At 44.1% G+C, this 22298-nt stretch overlaps 1 protein-coding gene across 1 annotated transcript in view; it reads right to left on the minus strand.

The window, feature by feature from the left end:
- Positions 1 to 22298, minus strand: part of AOAH (acyloxyacyl hydrolase) — a 1097690-nt gene that overhangs the window by 508174 nt on the left and 567218 nt on the right. The window contains exon 7 of the mRNA XM_069613263.1: positions 4774 to 4834. Coding sequence (XP_069469364.1) covers positions 4774 to 4834 — 61 coding nt within the window. The remainder of the gene's footprint in view (positions 1 to 4773; positions 4835 to 22298) is intronic.

The raw sequence follows: 22298 nt of genomic DNA on the forward strand, positions 1-22298 counted from the left end.
TTGGCAATTGGCAACATGGGGGAGCAGATCACAGAGTCTCAGGTAGGGTGGGGTGTGCAGCACCCGCAACTATGTTACTGGGGACAGGCACACTTGCAGTCAAAGTTCCTCAAATGCTCATGAGTACCTTTACATAGCACTGCATGGCACTGAGAGGCTCATTCAAAGGGAGACCACTGCACTATTGTCAATGGCACAGAGGGGGCGGGGAGGGTCCCCTGCACTGAAGCGCTCTGGGAGAATGAGAAAGGGGAGACAGGTGATTCATTGAGGGCCCTGGAGCAGGAGTACGTTCCTGGATATACACGCTGGATTTGCTTGTAATTCGAGGCATTCTCTGTTGCTAGTAAGCTTTCAGGCTTGTGAGTTATTTGTGGCTGCCATATTGTGGGAGAGAGCAGTCAAGCTTACTCACCTAAGGGGCCCTTCATCGAATTCCTGTGCTTGTAAACTACTCTAGAATTCTTATACAATAAGGTAGGTCAGCTACCTGCTCTGTCATAAGAGGAAAGGCAGCGTGGATGTTTATAAGCAGAGGAAAGGCCTGCCACGTATCTCTTTTCTAATAAAAGGTCCCCTTCATGCAGTGGAATCATAATGAATGGGAGGGTTGGGATTGGTTGGTGAATGGAGTCAGCACTTTTCTTTTTTAGGTGGTAAGGCTTTTGGATATATATTGTTTGTTATTTATTTACTTTAAGTTCTTATAATGTGCACAGAGGCAATTGGGGCATTGTAAAACAAATAAAAATGCATGTTCACAAGTAACAACATCAATTGATCCATGAAAAATAAGTAATTTAAGGAAAGAAGCAATGCACAGGCCATTAAAATAAAAAGGATTAGTGAAAAAGAACAAAGGTAAAAATCTTGGGTAGGAAAGGGAAAACAGATAAGTCTTAAGAGCCTTTAGAAATTCAAGTAAGGTAGGAAGAAGTAGACTAGAGGGAGGATGGGAACACCACGCGCAAATCCTGGGCTGAGGAGCAAGCATGCTGAAAAGGCGGAAATGTCAATCTCAAAATATCAGTGCTGGTGGTGAGCTCCCAACGTCCAGAGAATTGCAAGTTCGCAGCTTAGTACTCTGTTGCTCCCAATAACACTGCCTTATAAGCATGGGTGTAATTTTAGGGGGGGCAGGGGTGTTTGTCCCACCCAACATTCATGGCACCATTTTGTTCCCATTCATTTGGCTGGGGCACCTTTTCTTCAGATGTCATGTCCCCCACAACATTTTCAGCAAAGTTACTCCACTGCTTATAAGTATGTCAGCAGGTCCTTAAGTGAGCGAATAATTGAGGCCAGTGAAAATAAATTAGAGTTGGGGGGTAAAGTGCTCAGATTATCATATGCCTGGAATTAAACAGGCTACACAATGAAAAACAGTCCTCGGAGGAGCCGGGCTCAAAGCTGGAAGACCATAAAAACTATATGTCCACCATCCAAGCTTGATACAAATTAATGTTTGGGTAACAGTACAAAAATCTGACTGTTTGATAAAGATTTTTTATCATTTGACAGATTTTACAGAGGACACCATGGTAGAATTGATACTGAAAGAAGATACTTTTGAAAGTCACTCTTTGAAAAGTGCAAGGGAGAATACATATGAGGAAACCAAAAGAAACTCAGTTGTAAAAGCTTTACTTTTAGGAAGGGCACGGACATCCAGTCCTCAATGGCACAGGGGCACCCCCAAAGGAGGAGGATCTTAGGTGGTGATGACATTCGTAGATACACTTGGGTCTTCAAGGAGTCTTTCCTCCTCAATACCTAGGTCATCACGTCGCCCCTCGTGCCACCTGACTCGCAAGACGCCGCCCCCCTCTGATCCCCACCACCCAGTAGAGCTGTACCCCTCCTCTGTGTCCCCTCTGTATTCTACTCCCTGGCAGTATATCTGTTTTGTTGTTACCTCTGTAAAGCGATGCGTTATATATCTGTATTGTATACCTCTGTAAAGTGCTCTGCTGGTTCTCAAAACTAGGTGTGCACTCAATAAATATAATAATAACAATAATAACTGGGTGTCATTCGTGTTCTTGCGTACCTTGTGGCCTGACCAGGAAATCAGATCTCCCAGTGGTTTCATGTAGGTATAATATGGGATCAACGATGAAGAGTGTGAATCTCTGCACTGCATGACGGGTGGAATCTGACATAGCAGGTTCCACTTACACAAACTGTCTATGACGATGCAGAAAGGAGAAGAACCAATCCAGACCAGGACAATTTAAGCCCACGTGATGTGTTAAAGGATAGGATGTTAACCAGAGCCTCATGGTTGACTGTCTCAAACACAGCTGAGCGATCCAAGAGAACGAGCAAACAGAATACCCCTGGCATCCACTATGAACATGGTGTCATCCAACACCTGATGATGTTGCTGTTGCTGTCTATATTCTACACCAGGGACAGAAGAAGAAATGGTAGTCTGCAAAACACAGGGTTTTGATAAGTAATGTTATAATTGGCTTGGTGCACAGTCACCAAGGACTTCCTCCAGAAAGGCATTAAAGTGAAAGGACAATAGTTGGCATTACCCAAACAGTTAAAAAAAAAACTTTTTTGTAAGAAGCTGCACTTCACCACTCTTTAAAGAGCCATAGATAATACAGTGACTAAAAGAAGCATAAAGGGGGCAAAAAAGAGGAAATGGTTGCAGGAATAAGTTTGATGAAAAAGGCATGGAGAGAGTCAACAGCATAAGAAGTAGCCTGCCTACAGGATAAAGGTCAAATAAATTTGACTCAAGGATGGGGGAGAAAGTGCCCCAAATTGGAACTAATCTTAAAACATGGACATTAGCAGTGATTACCTTAGTAGCTTTACAGGCCATTACGTTTTGAATATTTTGAATTTTGCAAGCAAAATAACAATAAAAAAATGATTTTGAAGTAGAAAGAGAAGTTGTAGAAGAAGGAGAGGAGTTTGTGCAATGTTTAATTACTTAGAATATTTCTTACAGCCAATTTGGCGGATTGAAAACTTGCTTCTGCAGGAAGCAGGCGTAGCATCAAGTATTTGCAGATTTTATATGGCATGAAGATTGCAAAGCTGAGGAAAGGAATCAGTATCAGAGGTTTTATGCCAATGTTTTTCGACAGGACACATTTTTTGTTTTCTTCCTGTACCTGTAGGAAACATCGGGGAGCTGATGGGTGAGAATTCACTTTGAAAGTGGACTGTGGGGCAAAACGATCACCAGTCGAGGTGGAAAGTTCTGATAGTAGAGACATGATGGGCATTATGTAAATAAGAAAATGATTCAAGCAGAGAGGAGGAAGAGGCGTTTTTGAAATACTGCACAATAATGTTTGAACGGGTGTAGAATAGGAAAAAGAGGACTTCGAAGATAAGTAGGAAAAAATGAATAGTAGAATCATGCAAACAACCTAGAGGGAAAAAAGAGAGTGATGAGTATAGAATCCCCAGATATCACCAAATGTTCTTGGGGAGGCGTAGCAGGCTGGCCAAATTGATGAAGATTTAAACTAATCAGAGTATCATACCAAATAGCTGCTAGTGGATCATCTACATTGTTCTATTGTAGATGAACAACATCTGAAAAGATGGTAGGAAGGTTACGGCAAAATGCACTGAACTGTTTAGTCATATATCCTCATTTGAAGTATCAGTATTAGTATGTTTAATACTATTCCACTTATGTGTCGACATGCAGTGCTTTGTTATGCCTTTGGGTGAAGATGTTTAGACTATTCTATGTAGTGTTTCACTATGAATTTTATATGATTTTTAAATTGTGACTGATGATATTTGTCAGAGTTGTGAAATTAAGTGTTAATATGAAACTATGTGTGTTGCTAAGTTTATTACTGTACATTTTTCTTTATGCAAAGAATTCATTTTGTAAAACAAAATAACCTTTGATTTGCTTGATAGGAACCGAGGAACTCAGCAACCTTAGCTTTTGCAATTCCTGGCTCTATATATGAAGACCTTGGGAAGAGTAATCCAGAGTAAACATGATTCAATAAAAATGAAGAGGTAAAAGTAACATATTTTCAAATATAAGTAATGTAAAAAGAAAATATGCAGACATTTTAATTGAAAAGAATACAGATATAACCTTATTTAACTTTTTTAAAAAAATTCTGTAAAAATGTGTTTTCGTTTTCTATTGATTCACCAGTACCAGGGTAAGTCTACCGCAGCACCCCAAGCTAAACCAATCTCCCAATGATATGCACTCAACTATTTTCATTGTTGAAGATATTCCTTCAAAATTGGGGCGGGGGGAGTCCTCACAAACCCAGCAGAAAGCACCAGTCAAACCCTCCTCTTCCCTTATTGCCTGTTCTAAACCATGCCGATGCCAGCTGAGATCTTCTGACCTTTTGTTTTAATCTATGTTAAGATTTTTCTTTCTTTCTTCATTTTTACTTTAGTTATTTCCAGCATGTTATTTTTACCACTTTATTTTTCATATTCTTCGGTTTTACAGACTTATTCTCACTATGAATCCACTTCCTCTCTAAAATCAATGGACACTGTTTGAGAGCCACGGATACATCTAAACAAAACCAGTAAAGACATCTCAAGAGTTCAGTCAAGCCTCCATTTTTGGTCACTAATGGCCTTCTCCCTAAATTCAACACTCAGCTTGAACTATGAACTCAGTACTCAACAGAAAATATATACCACAGCTTATTTGGAACATAGTTGTGTGTGTTCAATAAAGGGGTAGCAGAACAAACTTAAATAACACTAAAGTTTTTATCCACATTTGATTAAATAAGTATATATGCTCACCGGAAAAACACTGAAGTTGTCTCCGTCGAAGTCTTGGAGAGGGACATTGTTGTCTAGTGTGCTGTGGGCATACAAAACACATTAAGATAATCAGCTCACTTCTCTTTTATGCCCTGCCCATATTAAAATATACAAGGAGGCAGAGGGTTTACAGTAGTGATATGCACATATTAACTTGTATATAGTCATAACATTGTTTTGTTAATTGATCAAGAATCACAACAAAAAAGCTGTACATAGAAGACACAATGGGATATGCTGACAACAGCAAACATAAATCAGATGGGGGAGTCAGTGGAGAGTGAAGCAACATATAACCCAACAGATTACAGATCCTTTCACACCTTCATCAGTTGCTAGTATTTACAGAGTCACTTGGTGGGCATATTCTCACTTATGTGTCTGGGGTGCTACAGAGACTGCGTTACAAGGGTTGTTCATACTGATAAAGCCACCAGACCAGAGTAGTAGAGCCACCAGAGCAGACAGAAAATGTGGGCTTGTGTGCCCACTTTAATGTGAGCAAGGAAGACACCAGTTCTGCAGAAAGGGCATTCCAATGACATGGTGCGAAGAAGGTGAAGGACAATGTTGGTTTCTTGGTTGCAAGCCAGTTGTGGGATTGGAAGAACATGGGTGGCAGAAGGTTGAAAGCAAAATGGTTTGAGCAAGAAGTTCAGACGGGATGCCATGCACCCTTTCCTCTCTAAAAGTTTTGAACCACAACCCCCAGGGTGCCCTCAGGCTTCATGGTTGATAGCCAGGTCTGTAAGTCTGGGGGTTCGGTGTTGTAGTGAGGCGTAGGATTTCGATCCTGGAGGGGTTGAGCTTCAAGTATGCACTGGCCATCCAAGACTGGATCAGCAAAAGGCAGATTTTGAGGCTGTGGATGTCCTTGATGGAGTCAATCTTGAGGTATAGCTGTGTGTCATCAGCATATTGGTGGATGTTGATCTTTTGTGTGGCTAATAGGGCTCCCAGGGGCTCCATGTACAGATTGAAGATCACTGGGGAGAGTATGGAACCCTGCCGGAAATCCATAGGTGACAGGTAGCACTGGCGATCTAGAGGAGTCCATCTGAACAAACTGCTGGCAGCAGGCGAGGTAGGACTTGAACCAGCATAGGACAAGGTCTCTGATCCTCATGCGCCATTGTAGGGTGTCCGCGAGCGCCTGGTGGTCGACTATGTCATAAATGGCTGAGAGGTCAAGTAGAACCAGGAAGCAGAGATGGCCATCTTCAAAGATGTTGAGGGCATTGTTGACCACCTGTATGGTTGCTGTCTCTGTGCTGCATCTGGGACTGAACCCAGATTGGTAGGTTTGGAGGAGATTGTTAGTGTCGATGTGTTTCTGCAGTGCATGGCTACTGCTTTCTCAATGATCTTACCTAGTGTTCGGAAAGATTTCCCTTGGGTGTAATTTTCCCTCCATTTATGGACCCCCAACATTTTTGCTTTTGTTTGGCCTACCTCACCTGACTTTTTCCAGTGGAGCACAGCCTTCATCTGCCCTCCTCTGGGCTTTTGCCCATTTGTTATGGGGAAACTGACACGTCCTTCAGGCTGTCAGTACTGGGCCAAAAGTCTTTTGTTCTGTCCTTTGGCCATTTTGTCCCTTTGCCTTCTCCGTCTTATTTAGGCATCCAACCTCCCGGGAAAACCGCATCTTTTGCAGGCTCCTGCATGTCACGTTTGCTAGTGCCAAGGAAGAGGGTTGTAACTGTCTGGGACCAATCCACACTACTGGTGTCAGTATGTCTGTTAGGCATGAATGACTGGAACCACCGCGGCCCACGTTTGGCCCACGTCTCACGTGCATGCAAGAGAGCAGATGTTACATTGACTATCCTTGATCTGAGTGTGAAATTAATATTTGCTAAGAGAAGGGGCTCTGCATCCACTCCAGGTCAATCACCTGAAGTACACCCCGGACTACAGAAGGAGCAAAGTATCCTGAATGAAAGAGCAGAGCTGTAGAACTGCCAGAGACATGCTGGAAGATTTGGCACCATGACCCCGCTGTTGTCCTGTTGGACCCCTGCTTTTGTATCATACCAAGAAGGCCTGCAAGGGCGCTTTGATCTTTTGGAGTAGTGGGACCATCTTCTCTTGGCTCCTCCTGCTTACCGTTGCAAAGAGTCTCTTCAGAAGTGTTCCTGGGCCATCCAGTGGACTGACCAGCTCGAACCTGGGGTAGCGTATAGGAGTGCTGCTGTCCCAACTCGAGACTTTGGGCATTGCTTACTTGTGGTCCTGGGCCCTCTGCCACCAAATCTCATAGTTCTGGCTCCACTGCGTCGTGATTTATGAGAGTTCACCATGCTGGGAGCATTTGCAGTCCCTGTGTCACCCCACTGTGGTCACTGTCACTGTAAGTGCTTGCAGACCTGCCCCCCGTGCCCTGAGATGTGCTGCAACAGAACTATCCTTCTCCTTTCTTCGAGAGCTCAGAAAAGGCTACTGTCCCAACACGGATGAATGTCCCATCCTGCAGCCGATGAGAGCCGAAGTGTCCTATAACTGCAGCGGTGAAACCAACTTGCGAACTGGACTAGACTGGCAAAGTTTGGCCCGCACTGTGTCGAGGGTCAGTGAGTACTTGCATCACTTACCGGTGGCCCCCTGGCACATCCATCTGTTTTACTCACAAGAATCCCTGAAAAGATACCTTAGCTGGGCTAGCCTGCGCTCCCCAGCTATTCCTGAACTCCAAAGGTTGCTCTATCTGCAGTGGTAGACCCTCCTTAAGGAGTAGGGCTTGATTCTTCATCGCCTCAACCCCCTTCCTAAACAGCTACATCTCCGTGAAGAGAACACGATTTTGGCTTTACGAACAACCGCAAGTTGTTAACGCACTGCTGTACATTTGAGCATAAGGCTCCTCACTTCTTAGGGCTGGACTGCATAAGAAAGGGATTGACTTTGAAGAACTGCCTAATACAATGTCTGTGTTGACCTTACCTCTTCTGTTGCAGGTTGTGCTTATTTTCTCCCCCTTTTAGCTGTATTAGGCTAAACACATTTTGTATATATGTTACATAGTGAAAAGTGTGCGCGGTAACTTTTTTTTTGTTATTACTGTGGTTTAATCGTGTTTATTTATAAATGCCTATAATAAATGTATTTTTGATATACATATGTCTAAGAGTAATCTGTTCTCATTGTGGGCTCCCAAACACTCTCACTCCTCCTGAGACTTAGTCTTGACTGCCTACCAAGCTACCATAGATTGGTCTGGTTTGTCCAGAAGGTTCCCAAATTCCACTAAACTAGGGTGGCCTCCTAAACTTCTGCCCACCAGGTGAGAGTTTAGAAATCCATCTTAACACCTAGGAAGGGAAGATGGGTGATGGGGCAATAGCTACCTAGGTTGTCGGGATCCAGAGTGAGTTTCTTTAATAGAGGGAGGATTTGTCCTGTCTTTAAGGTAGATGGGAAGGTGCCCTGAGGTAGGCAGCTGTTGACAATCTCTAGGTAGGGAAGGAGAGCTTGTGCGGGGAGGGTTTTGAGGATGGATGCTGGGAGGATGACTGTTTACGATATAGCTTTGAGGGTGGCCAGGGTTTCTACTGGGTCTTCTGTAGACAGTATCTTGAATGTTGTCCACGGTGTGTAGTTTTCGTGTGGCTGGACGTGAGGTGGTTCTGTGGATGCAGAGCTGGTGCCTGTGTGCTGGCAAATCTTTCTGTTTTTGGTGATGATTCTCAGTCCAAATTAACTACATACCTTTCACAAACACAGTACTTATCACCATAGCATACTTTATTTGGATTTAAAAATCCATCAAATTAACACATACAATTAAAATTATAATGTACGTATACAATATAAAAACATATACTGAGCAGCACATCAGAATCATCAAGACGCCTACTGCAGAAATATGATCTCCATTAACATTAATCCTGCTGCAAATGTTTCAAGAATGTATTGCACCGATCCACTGCATTAGTCAAATAGCATAACGCGGTATTAAATGTATGTGGATGTGAGAGGCAACATGGCAGGTCTACAGTGATTCAAACATTGATTTTTCCACACTGGTCTAATACAGTGACACCTTATTGAAGCACATAGGGAGCAGAACAGGATTAAGTGTGTCCGAGTCTTAAGGGTGCCTGTTCCACAATGGCACCTTGTGACACTGCAGGACTTCTTTTCCCAAATGCCTCTTCATGTTTCGAAGAGTTATAATCCAAATAAATCAAAACTGAGTATGGAGCATGGGGGGCCTTTTACTGGTGACCAATATCAGTCCAGATTAACTATTTCCCTAATACAAACATACTCCAATCACACTACCCACTACGTCACAAAATCCGTCTTAACCAAATCCTGGATCTGAGCTACCTAACATCTAAAGCAAGTCTTTTGAGGAATTGGTGTAGTGTGAGTTAAGGTTACATTTGTAGTGAGATGGGCATTTTTGTATTAGGCAAACAGGTAATTTGGACTAAGTGTTTGTAGCTTAACATTGACACTGCCAATGTTGGCAGACTTTACAAGTCATTAATTTTTGACTGAGTATTTGTACCTTAACGTTGGCAAGCCCATAATTTGTGATAATGTTTTTAAAGGTATCAACCTTAGCTCTTTTGTAAAACATGTCTTTCCCTGACTGATTTCTTCTTTTTTTAATGTTGTCTATTTGACTGTCTATGTCTCTATGTGTACGTGTGTAAGTGTGTACGTGTGTACGTGTGTACGTGCGCGCGTGTGTGTGTGTGTATGAATGTTGTGTTAGTTGTCTTTTATACTGAGCTTGGGATCATAATACTGGTCTTCAAGCACCAAGCCTTGTCTGTTTAGAGGTGACCTGTGACCCCCATCCTGGATGGCAGCCAGTCGTCTCTCCAATGAAAAAGAAACATGGCCAACGAGAGGGGGAAAGGGGAAGAGTGGGAAAAGTCAGGGATACAGAAATGTACAGACTTTAATCCCAAAATGTAGGGAAATTAAAACATATCGGTGAGTGGTAGTGAAGGGTGTATAGTTTCAGTGTTTAAGAAGATATGATCAAACAAAGAGATTAGAGCTTCCCTTTTTGACTGACAGAACTTTCATGGAGGCCTTCACCACTTGGTGGTGGTATTACATTTAGTCACGCTGTGGGTTCATGAAGGCCGTAAGGTGTGCCCAAGTGATCCTGAGAGTTGTGGGGACTATTAACTAGCTAATCATATTTGATCCCACCTGTTGATGGCTGGAGGGGGTCCGGTAAAGCTGAGCCCCCTGTTGGAGGTGTCAGAGCCAGGGACTGGCTGTGTGCAGAATGAGTGCTGGGGTACAAGAAATGAGAGGTTAAAAAGCATCTCCCCACCGTGATACATACCAGATGGGCCTCTGGTAGAGAAAGGAGAACGAGTGTTGCTCTTGTAGGTTATGTTAAACTACTTGATATTTGTATAGCATATACAGCAATTGTTGTGCACTCAAAGTGATGTGAGGTGAATGACCCTTCAGAAGACATCTGAACAAAGACGGAAATAAAAGAGCATTTTATTACATGCAACCAGTATTTAGAAAGTATGTGACTGTTCAATTACTAGCAGAGAGGACTAGTTTAAAGACATTATGCCAGCTATTGAATTCAGGGTGTTCGGGCGCAGAAAGGATTGCTATGTCAGTGACTATGTGACAGCATGGCCAATATTTTCATGAGCCATATTCTATGGGTCACAGCTCTAAAGCGGGAACAGGCTAATATAAATTAATCCATCAAACCCCAGCACAACTGTCTACAGGACCGGTCTCTGCTATACTATATATGCAGTACACATTCACACTGAATAATATTCAGTCACATGCACATTGCATGCACATTTGTCAGATATGCTCAAGATGCAGTCATTGCATGTCCACTTGTCTTTAACATTGAGTTGATGGAGATTAAATGTTTTATAATGCATATTTGGTTTCTCTGTTGCACAGGTGAATGCAGTACAAATGTTACATATTGGATATATATATATAGTGTTGCACTATCGATCTTTATAATTCTTAGTAAATCATAGCCGTCTATAGAGGGAAAATATAGCCTCAGCTACCTTTCCAGAATTGCCTAGCATTTCGGTGCTGGACTGCCCTTATGGGTGGGACAAAGAGTGATATGCAAATGGTTATTTCTCCTCTGTGAAAGGTGCATTGAGCTAAATCGTGATTTTAGACCCTCCTGAGTGGAAGATATTCCATGGAACAGGGTATTTGACCCATGCTCATTCTCAGTAGAGGGGCTCCCACACTCCTTTTCAAATGTGTAAAACTTGAGGATTCACCCTGAGTAACCAAGTGTAATCCAGACGTGAACCCCTTGCTCACTGTGCATTAGAGAGGCTCAGCTTCACCTCACTGAGGAGACCCAACAAGGCTGAAACATGTGTCTGGGGTTGCTGATGGTACTCTTGTTCAGAGGAGAATTGCCTAGCATGTCGGTGCTGGACTGCCCTTATATGCGAGACAAAGACTGATATGCAAATGGGTATTTCTCCTCTGTGAAGGGTGCAGGGAGCTAAAACGTGGTTGTAGATCCTCCTGAGTGGAAGAAATTCCATAGAACAGGGTATGTAGTGTGAAAAGGGGCCAGGTCTCTTTCTGTATGCAGTGACAGTTTGGCACCCTTCTGTTATCTTATCTTACTATGCTTTGACTGTTGCCTTAAGTCTAAGATATGCTTTGTTGCTTGTACAGAGTGTTATGTCCCATTAATGCTGCCTCACAGGGCTGAGTGGCAGGGAGGCAATCTTTAAGGTTGCAAGGTAACAACATGAACACCAGTGCACCCAGAGATCAGCACAGAGGGACACCTCAACCAGTCAAACATTGGAGAGAATAGGTGTGAAACACAAGTGAATGTGCTCCAAACCGGACTCATAAGCAGGAGAAATTATATTCTGTGCAGCTTGCATACCTGAAAACACTTTTTCTGAAAACATTTGGGAGGCGTTGTATGTCAGAAATGTAAATTTGCTATGCTTGCAACTCCCTGAAAAATAAGCAAAACTCAATTTTATAGTTTTTCTACTGTGTCAAACCACCACCGCAGTAATCTCAAAGTGCCTCGTCTTGTCGATTTGTGCAAAGTTTTTATGGACACTGAGCACTGTCTTTGGCTCAACACTGGTCATGCCGTTAAAACATACACAGTGGCAGGGTGTTATTGTTGAAACCAAGCCCAATAAACCATGCAGGTAAAGCCGTTTTACTTACTCTCCTAAGCAAAGAGTGTCCATGAACAGGAAATTTAGGGTGTGTGCATATATGCTCCTTTTGTGAGAGTTGCCCATTCTTTCATGGATTCAGAGCATGTTGTATGTGGGTATTGCAGATCATTTGTGTGTCTACAGATTCATAGCGTATTAGCTTTGCAGACTTACATTCCTAACGTAGTGTATGTATGTATTTTGCTTATGTACTTTCTGAATTTACTGTATGTGCGTACGTGCATTGTGAGCATATGGTTTGCAGTTCTGTGTGCGTTTCAAGTGTGTTTGTGAAATGCATATTCCAAGTGTCTCAATCTTGCTAACCTGCAATTCTCACATAAGATATGTGCGTATTGCATGTTGCCTGTTCGCATGCATTTTAGATGTGTACAGTTGGTATCAGGTAATATTGTCCCCACCAATAATGTTGCCATACATATAGTCGCTGTGAAACGGCATAGGCGACATTATTTGTGGGGACATATATGGGGTAAATGGGAGCGGGGGTTGCAGAGGTGTGCCCCGCTCCCTTTAAAAAAAATTGGTGGTTGCAGGGGTGTCCCCCGCATGTTCCATATATTAATGTCACCGCAAATAACGGTGCCATTCTTGCCTGGAGAAATGTATGTGGGGACATTAACACATGGAACTGTACAGTTTGTAGGTGTTCCAATGATGTAGAATATGCATATTCAAAGCCTTTCATCTGTGTTCTTGTGCATTCTGTGCATACGTATTTCTCATATTGTTGGTATATACAAATTGTATATGCATATGACGTGTATTTCTCCTGGTTGTGTTTGATCATGTAATCCATGCTTATGTGCATCACAAATGTGGTATATGAATGTATCGCATGTTGGCTCTGCGTATGCATATTAAACATGAATTGTATGTGTGTATTGTGTTTATGTGTAGTCAAAGTGTATTTTATGTACACCAATATAGTCCAAGGAACATTTGAGTGAGGTGTGTATGTACTTGTGGTGGGGTTGTGTTTGTGCATGTTGGTGTGTTTGTGTCTCTGTGTGTCTGTGTGTGTATTGTGAGAAACCTAAAGGTGTCTCAATCGCTAGTCCCCAGGGATCTGACATCTAGGTGGGCAGGACACGGCCATCGCTATTGGATCCAGTTCCTGGGGGTCGAACAGTGGAGAAGGATCACCTGGATGAGGGGTCTTCAGGGAGTGGAAGTGGGACACCGAAGGGTGAGACGCATTATCCCCTTCCTTAGGACACCTTTCCCCATCGTGCCCTGCAGGATATTAAGAAACTCTACCACTCTTCCCCCCTTTCCGACATAAACACTTTCTCACTGCATGAGCGAAAACAGACTAAAAACAGAGCCCTTCCCTACAGGGATAAAAGGCGGAGCACAAGAGCACATTTTGAGCAAGGCCGAATGCACGAGGAAGCAGTCATTCTGGAACGGCAGTTCAAAAGGAGGAGAAAGGCATTGGGACCTTAGAGGATGAACAGGAGGGAATTGCCCTTGCCCTTTTCAACCCAGGCCCGCAAAGCCTCCAAAGAAAGAAATGTAAGAGCGGGAATTGCAGCTGGCGAGTGGTGTGACAGATGTCAATGGTATATGGGGCTCTGCCGCGCTGATAGCCAGGTTGGGGAGAAGCAATTACTGCCATGCTACCGTCCTTGACTCCCGAAGCAGAAGAAGAACCTACGAGTTCAGCACAGCCGGTGAGTCGGAGGAAGCTGATACTGAACCGGACTGTGTTAGGCTCAAGTTTGAAGCGGCAACATTGTAAGAAAGAGGATAATAGACAATGGACCTTTTTTTGTGACCAAACCAGGTACCAGGAATAGAGTGGTCTAGCGCCAAGTGGGTGCTCATTCGAATGGCTCTGGCTGGTACCCCCCTGAGAAATTGAACTAAAGAGCATTGAAACTACAAGGTCAAGCCAAACCCCTTGTACAGTCGAAAGTCTTTGACAATTTGTGAAACTGTGCATGAAACTAAAGGAATTGTGAAGGTGGTGTTTGCGCCCGGAAGAGGGGAACGCCATGTGTTTTTGTGAAGCCAGCACTTGTAATGGAATAACCGAGTGACCCAGCGAGATGTAAATTGGCAAGTGCTTTGGGAAACCGTAAAATGGAGAGAAAGCTGCACCATTGTTTAAACAGACATTAAGCTTCTGGAATATTACAAGTTGAGGATATTCAGACTGAATGGCAGTGTAGAAGCCGACGGAGGGATGCCAGGAGAAAGCTAAGGGAAGTGAATCCCGCATTTATAAGAAAACATTGTGAACTGTGCGATAAGGGCACTGTGAACCCAACTGAGGGATGCCTGCGAATTGGGGTAAATAGTGAGATACTTGTGAACATTGTGATGATAAGCATGAACCCAACTGAGGGATGTCCACAGTGAGTTGATGGTTTGAGTCTGACAGAGTTAGGCTGACGTTAAGAGAAGGATCAGATCCCGGCTGAAGGGGATCCAAGGGTAAAGAGTAATCACCCGACATTAAGATTACCTGAAGGAACTTTTTGTTTTGTTGTTTATAGCATATCAGGCCCTCTGAAGCAAGAGACTTTGCATGAAAGAGACATGGCCACAGAAGGCCCTGATATCGAGGAAAGGAACTCTAAGCTTGTGCAGGAGATGCCATGCCTTCCATACAGTATAAACAGTAATACCACACAAAGGCATTCCTTGCATAGTCTTTCTGTGAGTATTGTTTGCGCACGTTGTCTCTGTGTATTATTCTGTGTATTATCCATGTGTGTGGTTCATGCCTATTATGGTCATGCATTTATTTTGAGATTGTTAGTGGTGCTCATGCTGTGGGATTGTATGCACAGGCATCATCTACAAAGGTGTCTGTCTGTCAGTTATTACTTCAGACTTACTGCACAGATCTGCATTTGTTTTCACTTTAAAACATTTTGAGGTTTTTTTCACCAGTTCTAGGTAAGAGCTTGATATGTGCCAAATTTCTTGTAAATTGAAAGGTCACTTTCAAGTTATATACATGAAAATGAAACCCAAAGCAATCAAAATCTATTTTCCAACATTCTTGCCCATGATTCTGCATCGCATTAAGCACAAATGTATGGATGTGCCCAGTCCAGCTGCTTGTCTCGTTTTCCCATGTAAGGTGTCATGCCACCTTAACAAGAGTATTAACTTATGCAACACTACTGTAACAAACAATATTGGACCTCATTACAAGTTCGGCAGTGCAGGAAAAAAGTGGTGGTAAATCTGTTCCCACTCTTTTTCCCACACCACCGAATTATACATCTGGGGTAAAGTGAAGGATTTACCTCCAGCAAGTAGTTGGAGGTAAATCCACTAGCTACATCTATTACAGTATGTAACTTCCTCATGGAGTACTACAACTCTAAAGTACACAACATCAAGGAATCCCTTTCCTCTGCTCTCGCCACTCTCCACACTCCACTCCCACCCCCACACCTAAGCATTCCAACACATGAGACACCTTCCACCCCATTAACAGAGACACCCTCATCACCCTTACTGCCAAAACAAAACCTTAACACTTCCTGGATGAAGCAAGCCCATCTCAAGTAGCATTCAATTGGATCACCGACTTTGCTCTGCACTGGCTTAACATCATCTCCTGTCTCTCACATGGTGCTATTCCCTCTGCAGTCAAACCTGCACAAATCTTCCCAGTCCGCAGGGACCATCACTCAACCGGCAGCTCACCAAAAACTACTGCCCAATTAATATCTTGCCATACCTTTCCAGGATCATGAAACGCTTCATCACTACCCAAATGCAACAATACATCATCACAACTTCCTCAACCCCTTCTAATCTGGCTTTCAACCTGGACACAGCACAAAGACGGCTACACTTCACATCCTTGATGACCTCCGCAACATCACTGACGAAAGACACACAGCACTACTCGTACTCCTCGACCTCTCTGCAGCCTTTTTCACCATCGACCACACTGTTCTACTCAACATCCTATCCCACAGGATGAAACTCTCAGGCACCGTCGTTGACTGGTTCACCTCCTTCCGCAATGACAGAACACATTTTTCTCCATGTCCCCTTATCAATCAGACCCCACCCCAGTCAAGTACCGCGTCCCAAAAGGCTCCTCCCTGTCTGCACTCCTCTTCAACCTATATGTAGAATCCCATGGATCAACCATTAGAAAACACAGCGTCCATTTCCACCAAAACTCAGGCGACATGCAAATATACTTTCAAATCTCATCCCCATGACAACGTCACACCCTCAAAAGTTGTGTCTCTACCATCACCACCTAAAAGGCCAGCCACATCCTTTAGCTCAAGCCTTCCAAAACAGAACACCTCCTTATCCGCGCCCAAGGCACAGACCCAGCCTCACCTCCTAAGAACTCAGCAAGGACAAATCACACATATGCCTCTCCACACCAGTCAAATTCCTTGGCTTCACCATGAACCCACCTTTTGTTCATACACCACATAGCTGCTGTCACCAGAACGTGCAATCTACAACTGCAACTCCTACGAAGGTTCAGACACATCGTTCCCTCTGATGACTTGCGCACCACAGACCAAGCACTGGTTCTGTCCAAGCTGGACTACGGCAATGCTCTCCTCACTGGCCTCCCTCCCCAACAGTACACTATCTCCCCTGCAAGCCATGCAATACGCAGCAGCCACACTTATCCTCCACCCACCCAAACCTTCACACATCACCCCAGTTCTCGGCCCGCTCCTCTAGCACCCGGTCCCTCAGAGAATTGCCTTCAAAGGACTCTGAATCGTATCAAAGCCAGCTACCTCAAAACCCCATCTTACTTTCACGACAACCTCAAACCCATCACCCATATATACAGCAGACAAGCAAGCCAGCATTTTCTACACATTCCACTAGACAAGCTAACATGCACACACAAACAAGCATTTACCCAGTGGGCACCCAGAGCATGGAACACCCTACCTCTCCACATCCACACTGCACCCTCCGTCACCACTTTCAGAAAGAGGTCCAAAACATACCGGTTTCCCCACACATAACGCTCCGCCGCCAACACCCATGCTACCACTTGTATATTCTAATCTTCCTATGCTATACAGTATGCTCTTTACATTGACTGTACTGTTGTAACTCAAGCCTTGCTTAACAATGAACCATGTCATTAACTAAAATGTGTATTGGACTAGAGTCTATAGATTCAATTCGATCTTCTTATTGCCATCTTGAAAAAAGGATTGGACTATAGTAGAGTGTACATATTAATGAGCTGTATATGTGTGGAGGCTGCTTGTGAACCAATATCAAACACTGAAGGTTGGTATGTGGAATGAACACCACATCAATGATAATTTGCAGAAATGTAATCATGCATCTGTTGGGGGAGAGGTGGCATCGTCCCACCCCCTTTTAGCATTCCCGCAGTCAGCAGACCACGTGTAAGCAAAGGGGCGACACCCCCCACCCCTTTGTACATATCCTTGCACCATAACACTACCCTGTACGCCAATAACCTACTGTATGCATGTGTTTAGAAACTCCATTTTGTGTCCTGCCGTCTGCCATCTTTTACTAGGCCCAAATTCACTCCACTCAGATGTCATCTCTCCCTTCCCCAGCACCGCGTACAGACATCCCACGATACCTCCACCCCCTGCCAGCTGCGTGCGAGCCTTGTTCTCACGGATGTCCAGCCATTTATTGTTGCAATTAGGTAGTATCAAATGCCGACAGAATGTGCTTACTGCAGAGTGTGAGACGGGGGCAAGCTCCAAACCCTGTGCCCATTCATCTCAGTTGACCTGCTCTTACCCTCTCTACCGCCTCCCTGCCAGGCCATGGTCAACTGGCCCCCTGCCCTCCACTCTCTTTGAAGGGAACTGCCTGCATGACCCTGCCCAACAATCACACCAGAGTACCCACCCTATATTTAATCCTGTGCAGCGGTATACTCTCTCCTAGACTAACATCTGTCCATATAGTCGGTTGAGTCGTGAGGCACCAGGGAGCATATATTATAGATCAAACCCCACAGATAAGGCACCTGGGAGAGGGACCCAGTGCCACCCAACCCCCATAAAATGCAAGGGTTACAATGCCCATATATCTGTCTATACTTTACAAAGTCCCCCGATCCATGTCCACCATTATTCTTTGTATGCCAATGATTGTAGTTTAGCTTAGATTAGTCATAAATGTAACTCTTCATGAACTCAGTTCGACCTTCACACCGCAGAGATGAGCCCATCTGACCCACGTGCCAGCCGATCAACCCAGACACAGCAGCCAATCGTAGCCTGATATCACCTATAGAGTATGCTGTGCTTTGAGGGCCAACCAATTGAAACTGTTATTTCATACCCCATGTTGTTACATCATTTGTGATTTCTTTTGGTTCCTAATGTGCTACCTGTGTATTGTGTGGCAGAACGCTCTTGGGCAGCAGAGCTCTCTGCTTGCATTTCATATTTTATATAAATTTGTTGTACTTGCAATTACTCTCCTGGTCTCATTCCTTCGTGGGGTGTGTCCTTTATTTTGGTCTAGTGGTTATACGTGCATGTGGGCAGTAACCTGCACATCATAACGTGTCTATTTTGCTTAGATATCGCAGTGCAAATGTGACCCTTCAATGACATCTGGAGTTTCCTGGGTCTTTCATTTAAAAATAAAATCTGTGATTTTGGTCATTGGTTCCTCAAACGAAATTCTTAAGAGGTTGAGACAAAGTAAACCTCTTCTGTGTGGCCGGGAGCCCAAGTGAGGAATGGAGGGGGACAAGGTGAGTACCCAATTTGCCTTCCAGAGTGGGAAAGGTTTACTTAGTGAGTACTCGACACCACAACCAGAAAATGCTAGCGACTAATGCTGAGTGTCACTGGTGTGAGAACCCTGCCCTGAGCATACTTCAAGGAAACACACCCTACGGGTATTGCATCTTAGTTAATCACTTTATTCAGTTCATCTACTCCTTTGGATCTCAGCACACATTAGCCCCCTCTCCCAAAACTCACCTGGGATCTCATTAGCTAAATTGAATCTCCTGCACACATGGCATACTGTGCCATTTGCCCTGCAGGGGATGCAATTCAATATTATGTACTATTGAAACAGGAGGCACACATGACAGAGGCTGCAGTGCCTTATCTGTACGGGGGATGCACAACAGGAATGATGGACTCCCTATTGCCCATGCACGTGTTTTGTTTCACCAAAGTGTGCATGCAAACAGAAAATCTGTCCCTGTGTGCCACCACCAAGGAGATGGCCCACATGCACTGTGCACCCATTGGTACCCTCTGAAAGGGGAGAGGAGGCATTACTTTATTCACATGGCATGATGACGTGTATCGTGTCATCACGCTCAAACAAACAACTAGAACACAACATCCCTCCCGACCCAAGCAGAGGTTAAAATTCAATATTTATATGAATGGCTCAGAGATTGAATGTGATACTCCTACGAGTTATATACTGCATAGTTCTCGAATCGGCGAGGCCCGGCTCGCCCAGCTCATCGGATTTCTAACTTCTTCAAGCTGTTCCTTGGTTGATGTAACTGGTGCACCTGGTTCTCGTCTATTACCATGTTGATTCATGATTTGTGGCAGCTTATCCTCCACCTGACCTTGTTCCAGAAGAAGCTTCATCATCAGCGAAACATGTGTATCCCATCTCCTTCATAATTTTCACAAGCCACTAGTTCAAACGAATGTGTTAGCTTAGCTTTATTTCAATTCTAAATAAAAATCATTACAAGTCGAACGATATTTAGGAGGAGCGAGCTGCTATAGAAACTTTTACTTTCATTACGGACAGGAAGGGTAAGTGTGATCCTTCTGTCATACATTGCAGCCTAGCATGTTTGATTATAGCGTAACGCTTGTGCACAGTAATGACTTTTACAAACCCATAAAATGCCTAATCTCCCGCTCCTCCAAGGTGCCCCACTAGTCGAGACACCCCTTTTTGATGTTACCTGGATCCTTGGGGTTTGGTTGTACTATCTCCATCCAGTAAGAAAATTGTGGAATATCTGTGCTCAGAACCACTTCTTCCAGGAAGCCTGGCATCATCACTGCAGCTGTTACTACTGAGGTTTCTCCATGAGCCCTAAGATGTACTTAGGTTTTTAGGCATGTTTTGGAATCACCATGCACACGGGTTATCTTAAACTGCTTTCCAGGTGAGAGATCTTGCGGTCACACAAGGCTGGTGAGAATGGCTATCTGGTAACTACCTGAATCGAACAGGGCCTGGATCCATTTACCATCGTATATTGAGGTCCCCTTACGCCACATCCTCAGACATCTAGCCTAGTTTAGTTTCGTGACTATATTCCGACAGATACAATCAGTCAAGTTCCATCAACTCCTCCTGGTTGGGTGGGGTGTTGCAGGGGGTTTTGGATTGGGTGAGGGGTTGCTGGGGTTTCCCCCGCATATATGTCCTAATTGACCTTCTAAATTAGGTCAATTCTCCCCAGGTCAATTCTCCCGAGGTCAATTGTGAAAAGGTCAATTAGTATACAACCCTCCAAGCAAATGGGTATTTATATTGTGGAGGGTCTTGAGGTGGTTGGCTAGCTGAGGACCTATGAGTGTCCTGACAGCTGGCTCTAAAGTTGGTGTATAGAGCTGCTGTAGCAAGGGAGGCAGGGGAACATTCCAAGGTAAGCAATGTAACCATTTGTTCTAGAGTCAGTCTGCCCATCCATTTCGGATTGTCTACTCTGCAGGCCATCGGTCAACGTGCCTCATTCTGATTTAGTTTGACCTCCCTCAGCGTTCTCCAAAAGAGCTCATCATAATGACTGGTTCGCACTAATAGCATTTTCTTTATCACTGCATAGGAGGTTCATATTTCTTGATTAATTACCTGGTACGCAACTGGGAGGCCCCCTAATAACAAGGGCCCTAAATGCCAATCCTTCTGCTTGGGGGGCAACCCTAAGATGTCGGTGACCTGTTTGAAGTTCGATAAGAAGGCTGAGAAGTCTTCCCCTTCCCTGTAACGTTGTAGGAGCCTTAATGGTAGGTATGGCCCTCAAATATTTGGCAGCTGCCTGATATGCCACCAGCTGGCTAGAACGGTCTTTAAAATAGGTTGACTTATGGCATCAGTTAGTCAGGGTTCGGAGGTCTACCAGTACTTCCGTCCTGTGGTGTGAGGGGTCTGGTCCCTGTGTTACAAGGGAAGGGCTATATTTCTCATTACTTTGACCCATCAGGATTTTTAGTCAGTTTTTTCTATGAGAATCTCTGGGGAAAAGATGTTTCTAAAATCAGAATCATCCAGGTCTTCATCTTGAGGTACCATTGGCTGGCTAGGGTTAGGACTCAAGTATTGGGAGCTGGGGTGGGGTTCTCTGTAGAAAGTGATTTGTTCCCCAAACATGGTAGTAATTATGAGTGGTTTAGGCAGGCTATATGCTATTCCTGGAATGGTTTAAGTTTGGTAGAGCAGTGAGCCATCGAATAGGCAATAGGCCACTCTTATATTAGAGCTTCCTGAGAAATTAGAGCAAGGTACATCAAGCGGTTTTAAGGTACAGTATGTTTAATAAGTATCACAGATTCCAAGTTTGGTTCTAATAATGCGGAGTTCATTTGTAAAACAGTGTCAAGTATGGGGTAGCACAAAGTGGGGTTCCTCAGGGATTCCATGCACCTCAACTTGTCTTAACAGGTCTTTTTACCTCCCGGATGCCAGGGTCCGCAGTCGGCTTGGATGCTGCCATCTCTTCTGGAATGCAAGTGTATTGATTTTACTAAATGCTGGCGGTTAGTGATTCACTCTGCTCCATCATCTGCCTTGGTCAGGGACTTCATTTTCTGGCAGTAAACCTGGTTGGATGTTTGAGGATCTGACTTTGCCACCTGGGAAAACATAGCACTGTGTCTTGTAGTGGTGAGGAGTACATAGAATCCTGCTCCATCCACCCCGGACCCATGAAGCTCAGCCTCTTCATAGAAGAGGATGCAGCGTGCCTCCAACCCAAAAAACAGTCTGGTAATTCCCTTAAGGGATTGGAAGTGGGTAGGGCCTCTATGCTCTTCAGTTAAGGTGATATCTCCAGCTTCTCTTCATTACAAAAATCTTCAGTGAGGCAAGAACAGTCAAATTCAGAAAGGGTTATGTTTTGCAAATTGGATGCATCTTTCGTGAGAAGCACACAAAGTTAGTTTGGTGACTTCGGCACATGAAGCCAAGGAAAGCAAGGCAATATCCCCCCTCCTTAGATATTCTGTTAAAGTCATCGGCAATTCCCTTACGGTAATGTGCACAAGTGTGGCCGAACCTGTCCAGCAGGGAAATAGTCGCAACAGAAATCTCGTTGACACATCAATTCTTTAGATG

The sequence above is a fragment of the Ambystoma mexicanum genome, chromosome 5p (genome assembly GCF_040938575.1).
Source record: "Ambystoma mexicanum isolate Mex_15411 chromosome 5p, UKY_AmexF1_1, whole genome shotgun sequence".
NCBI lineage: Eukaryota > Metazoa > Chordata > Amphibia > Caudata > Ambystomatidae > Ambystoma > Ambystoma mexicanum.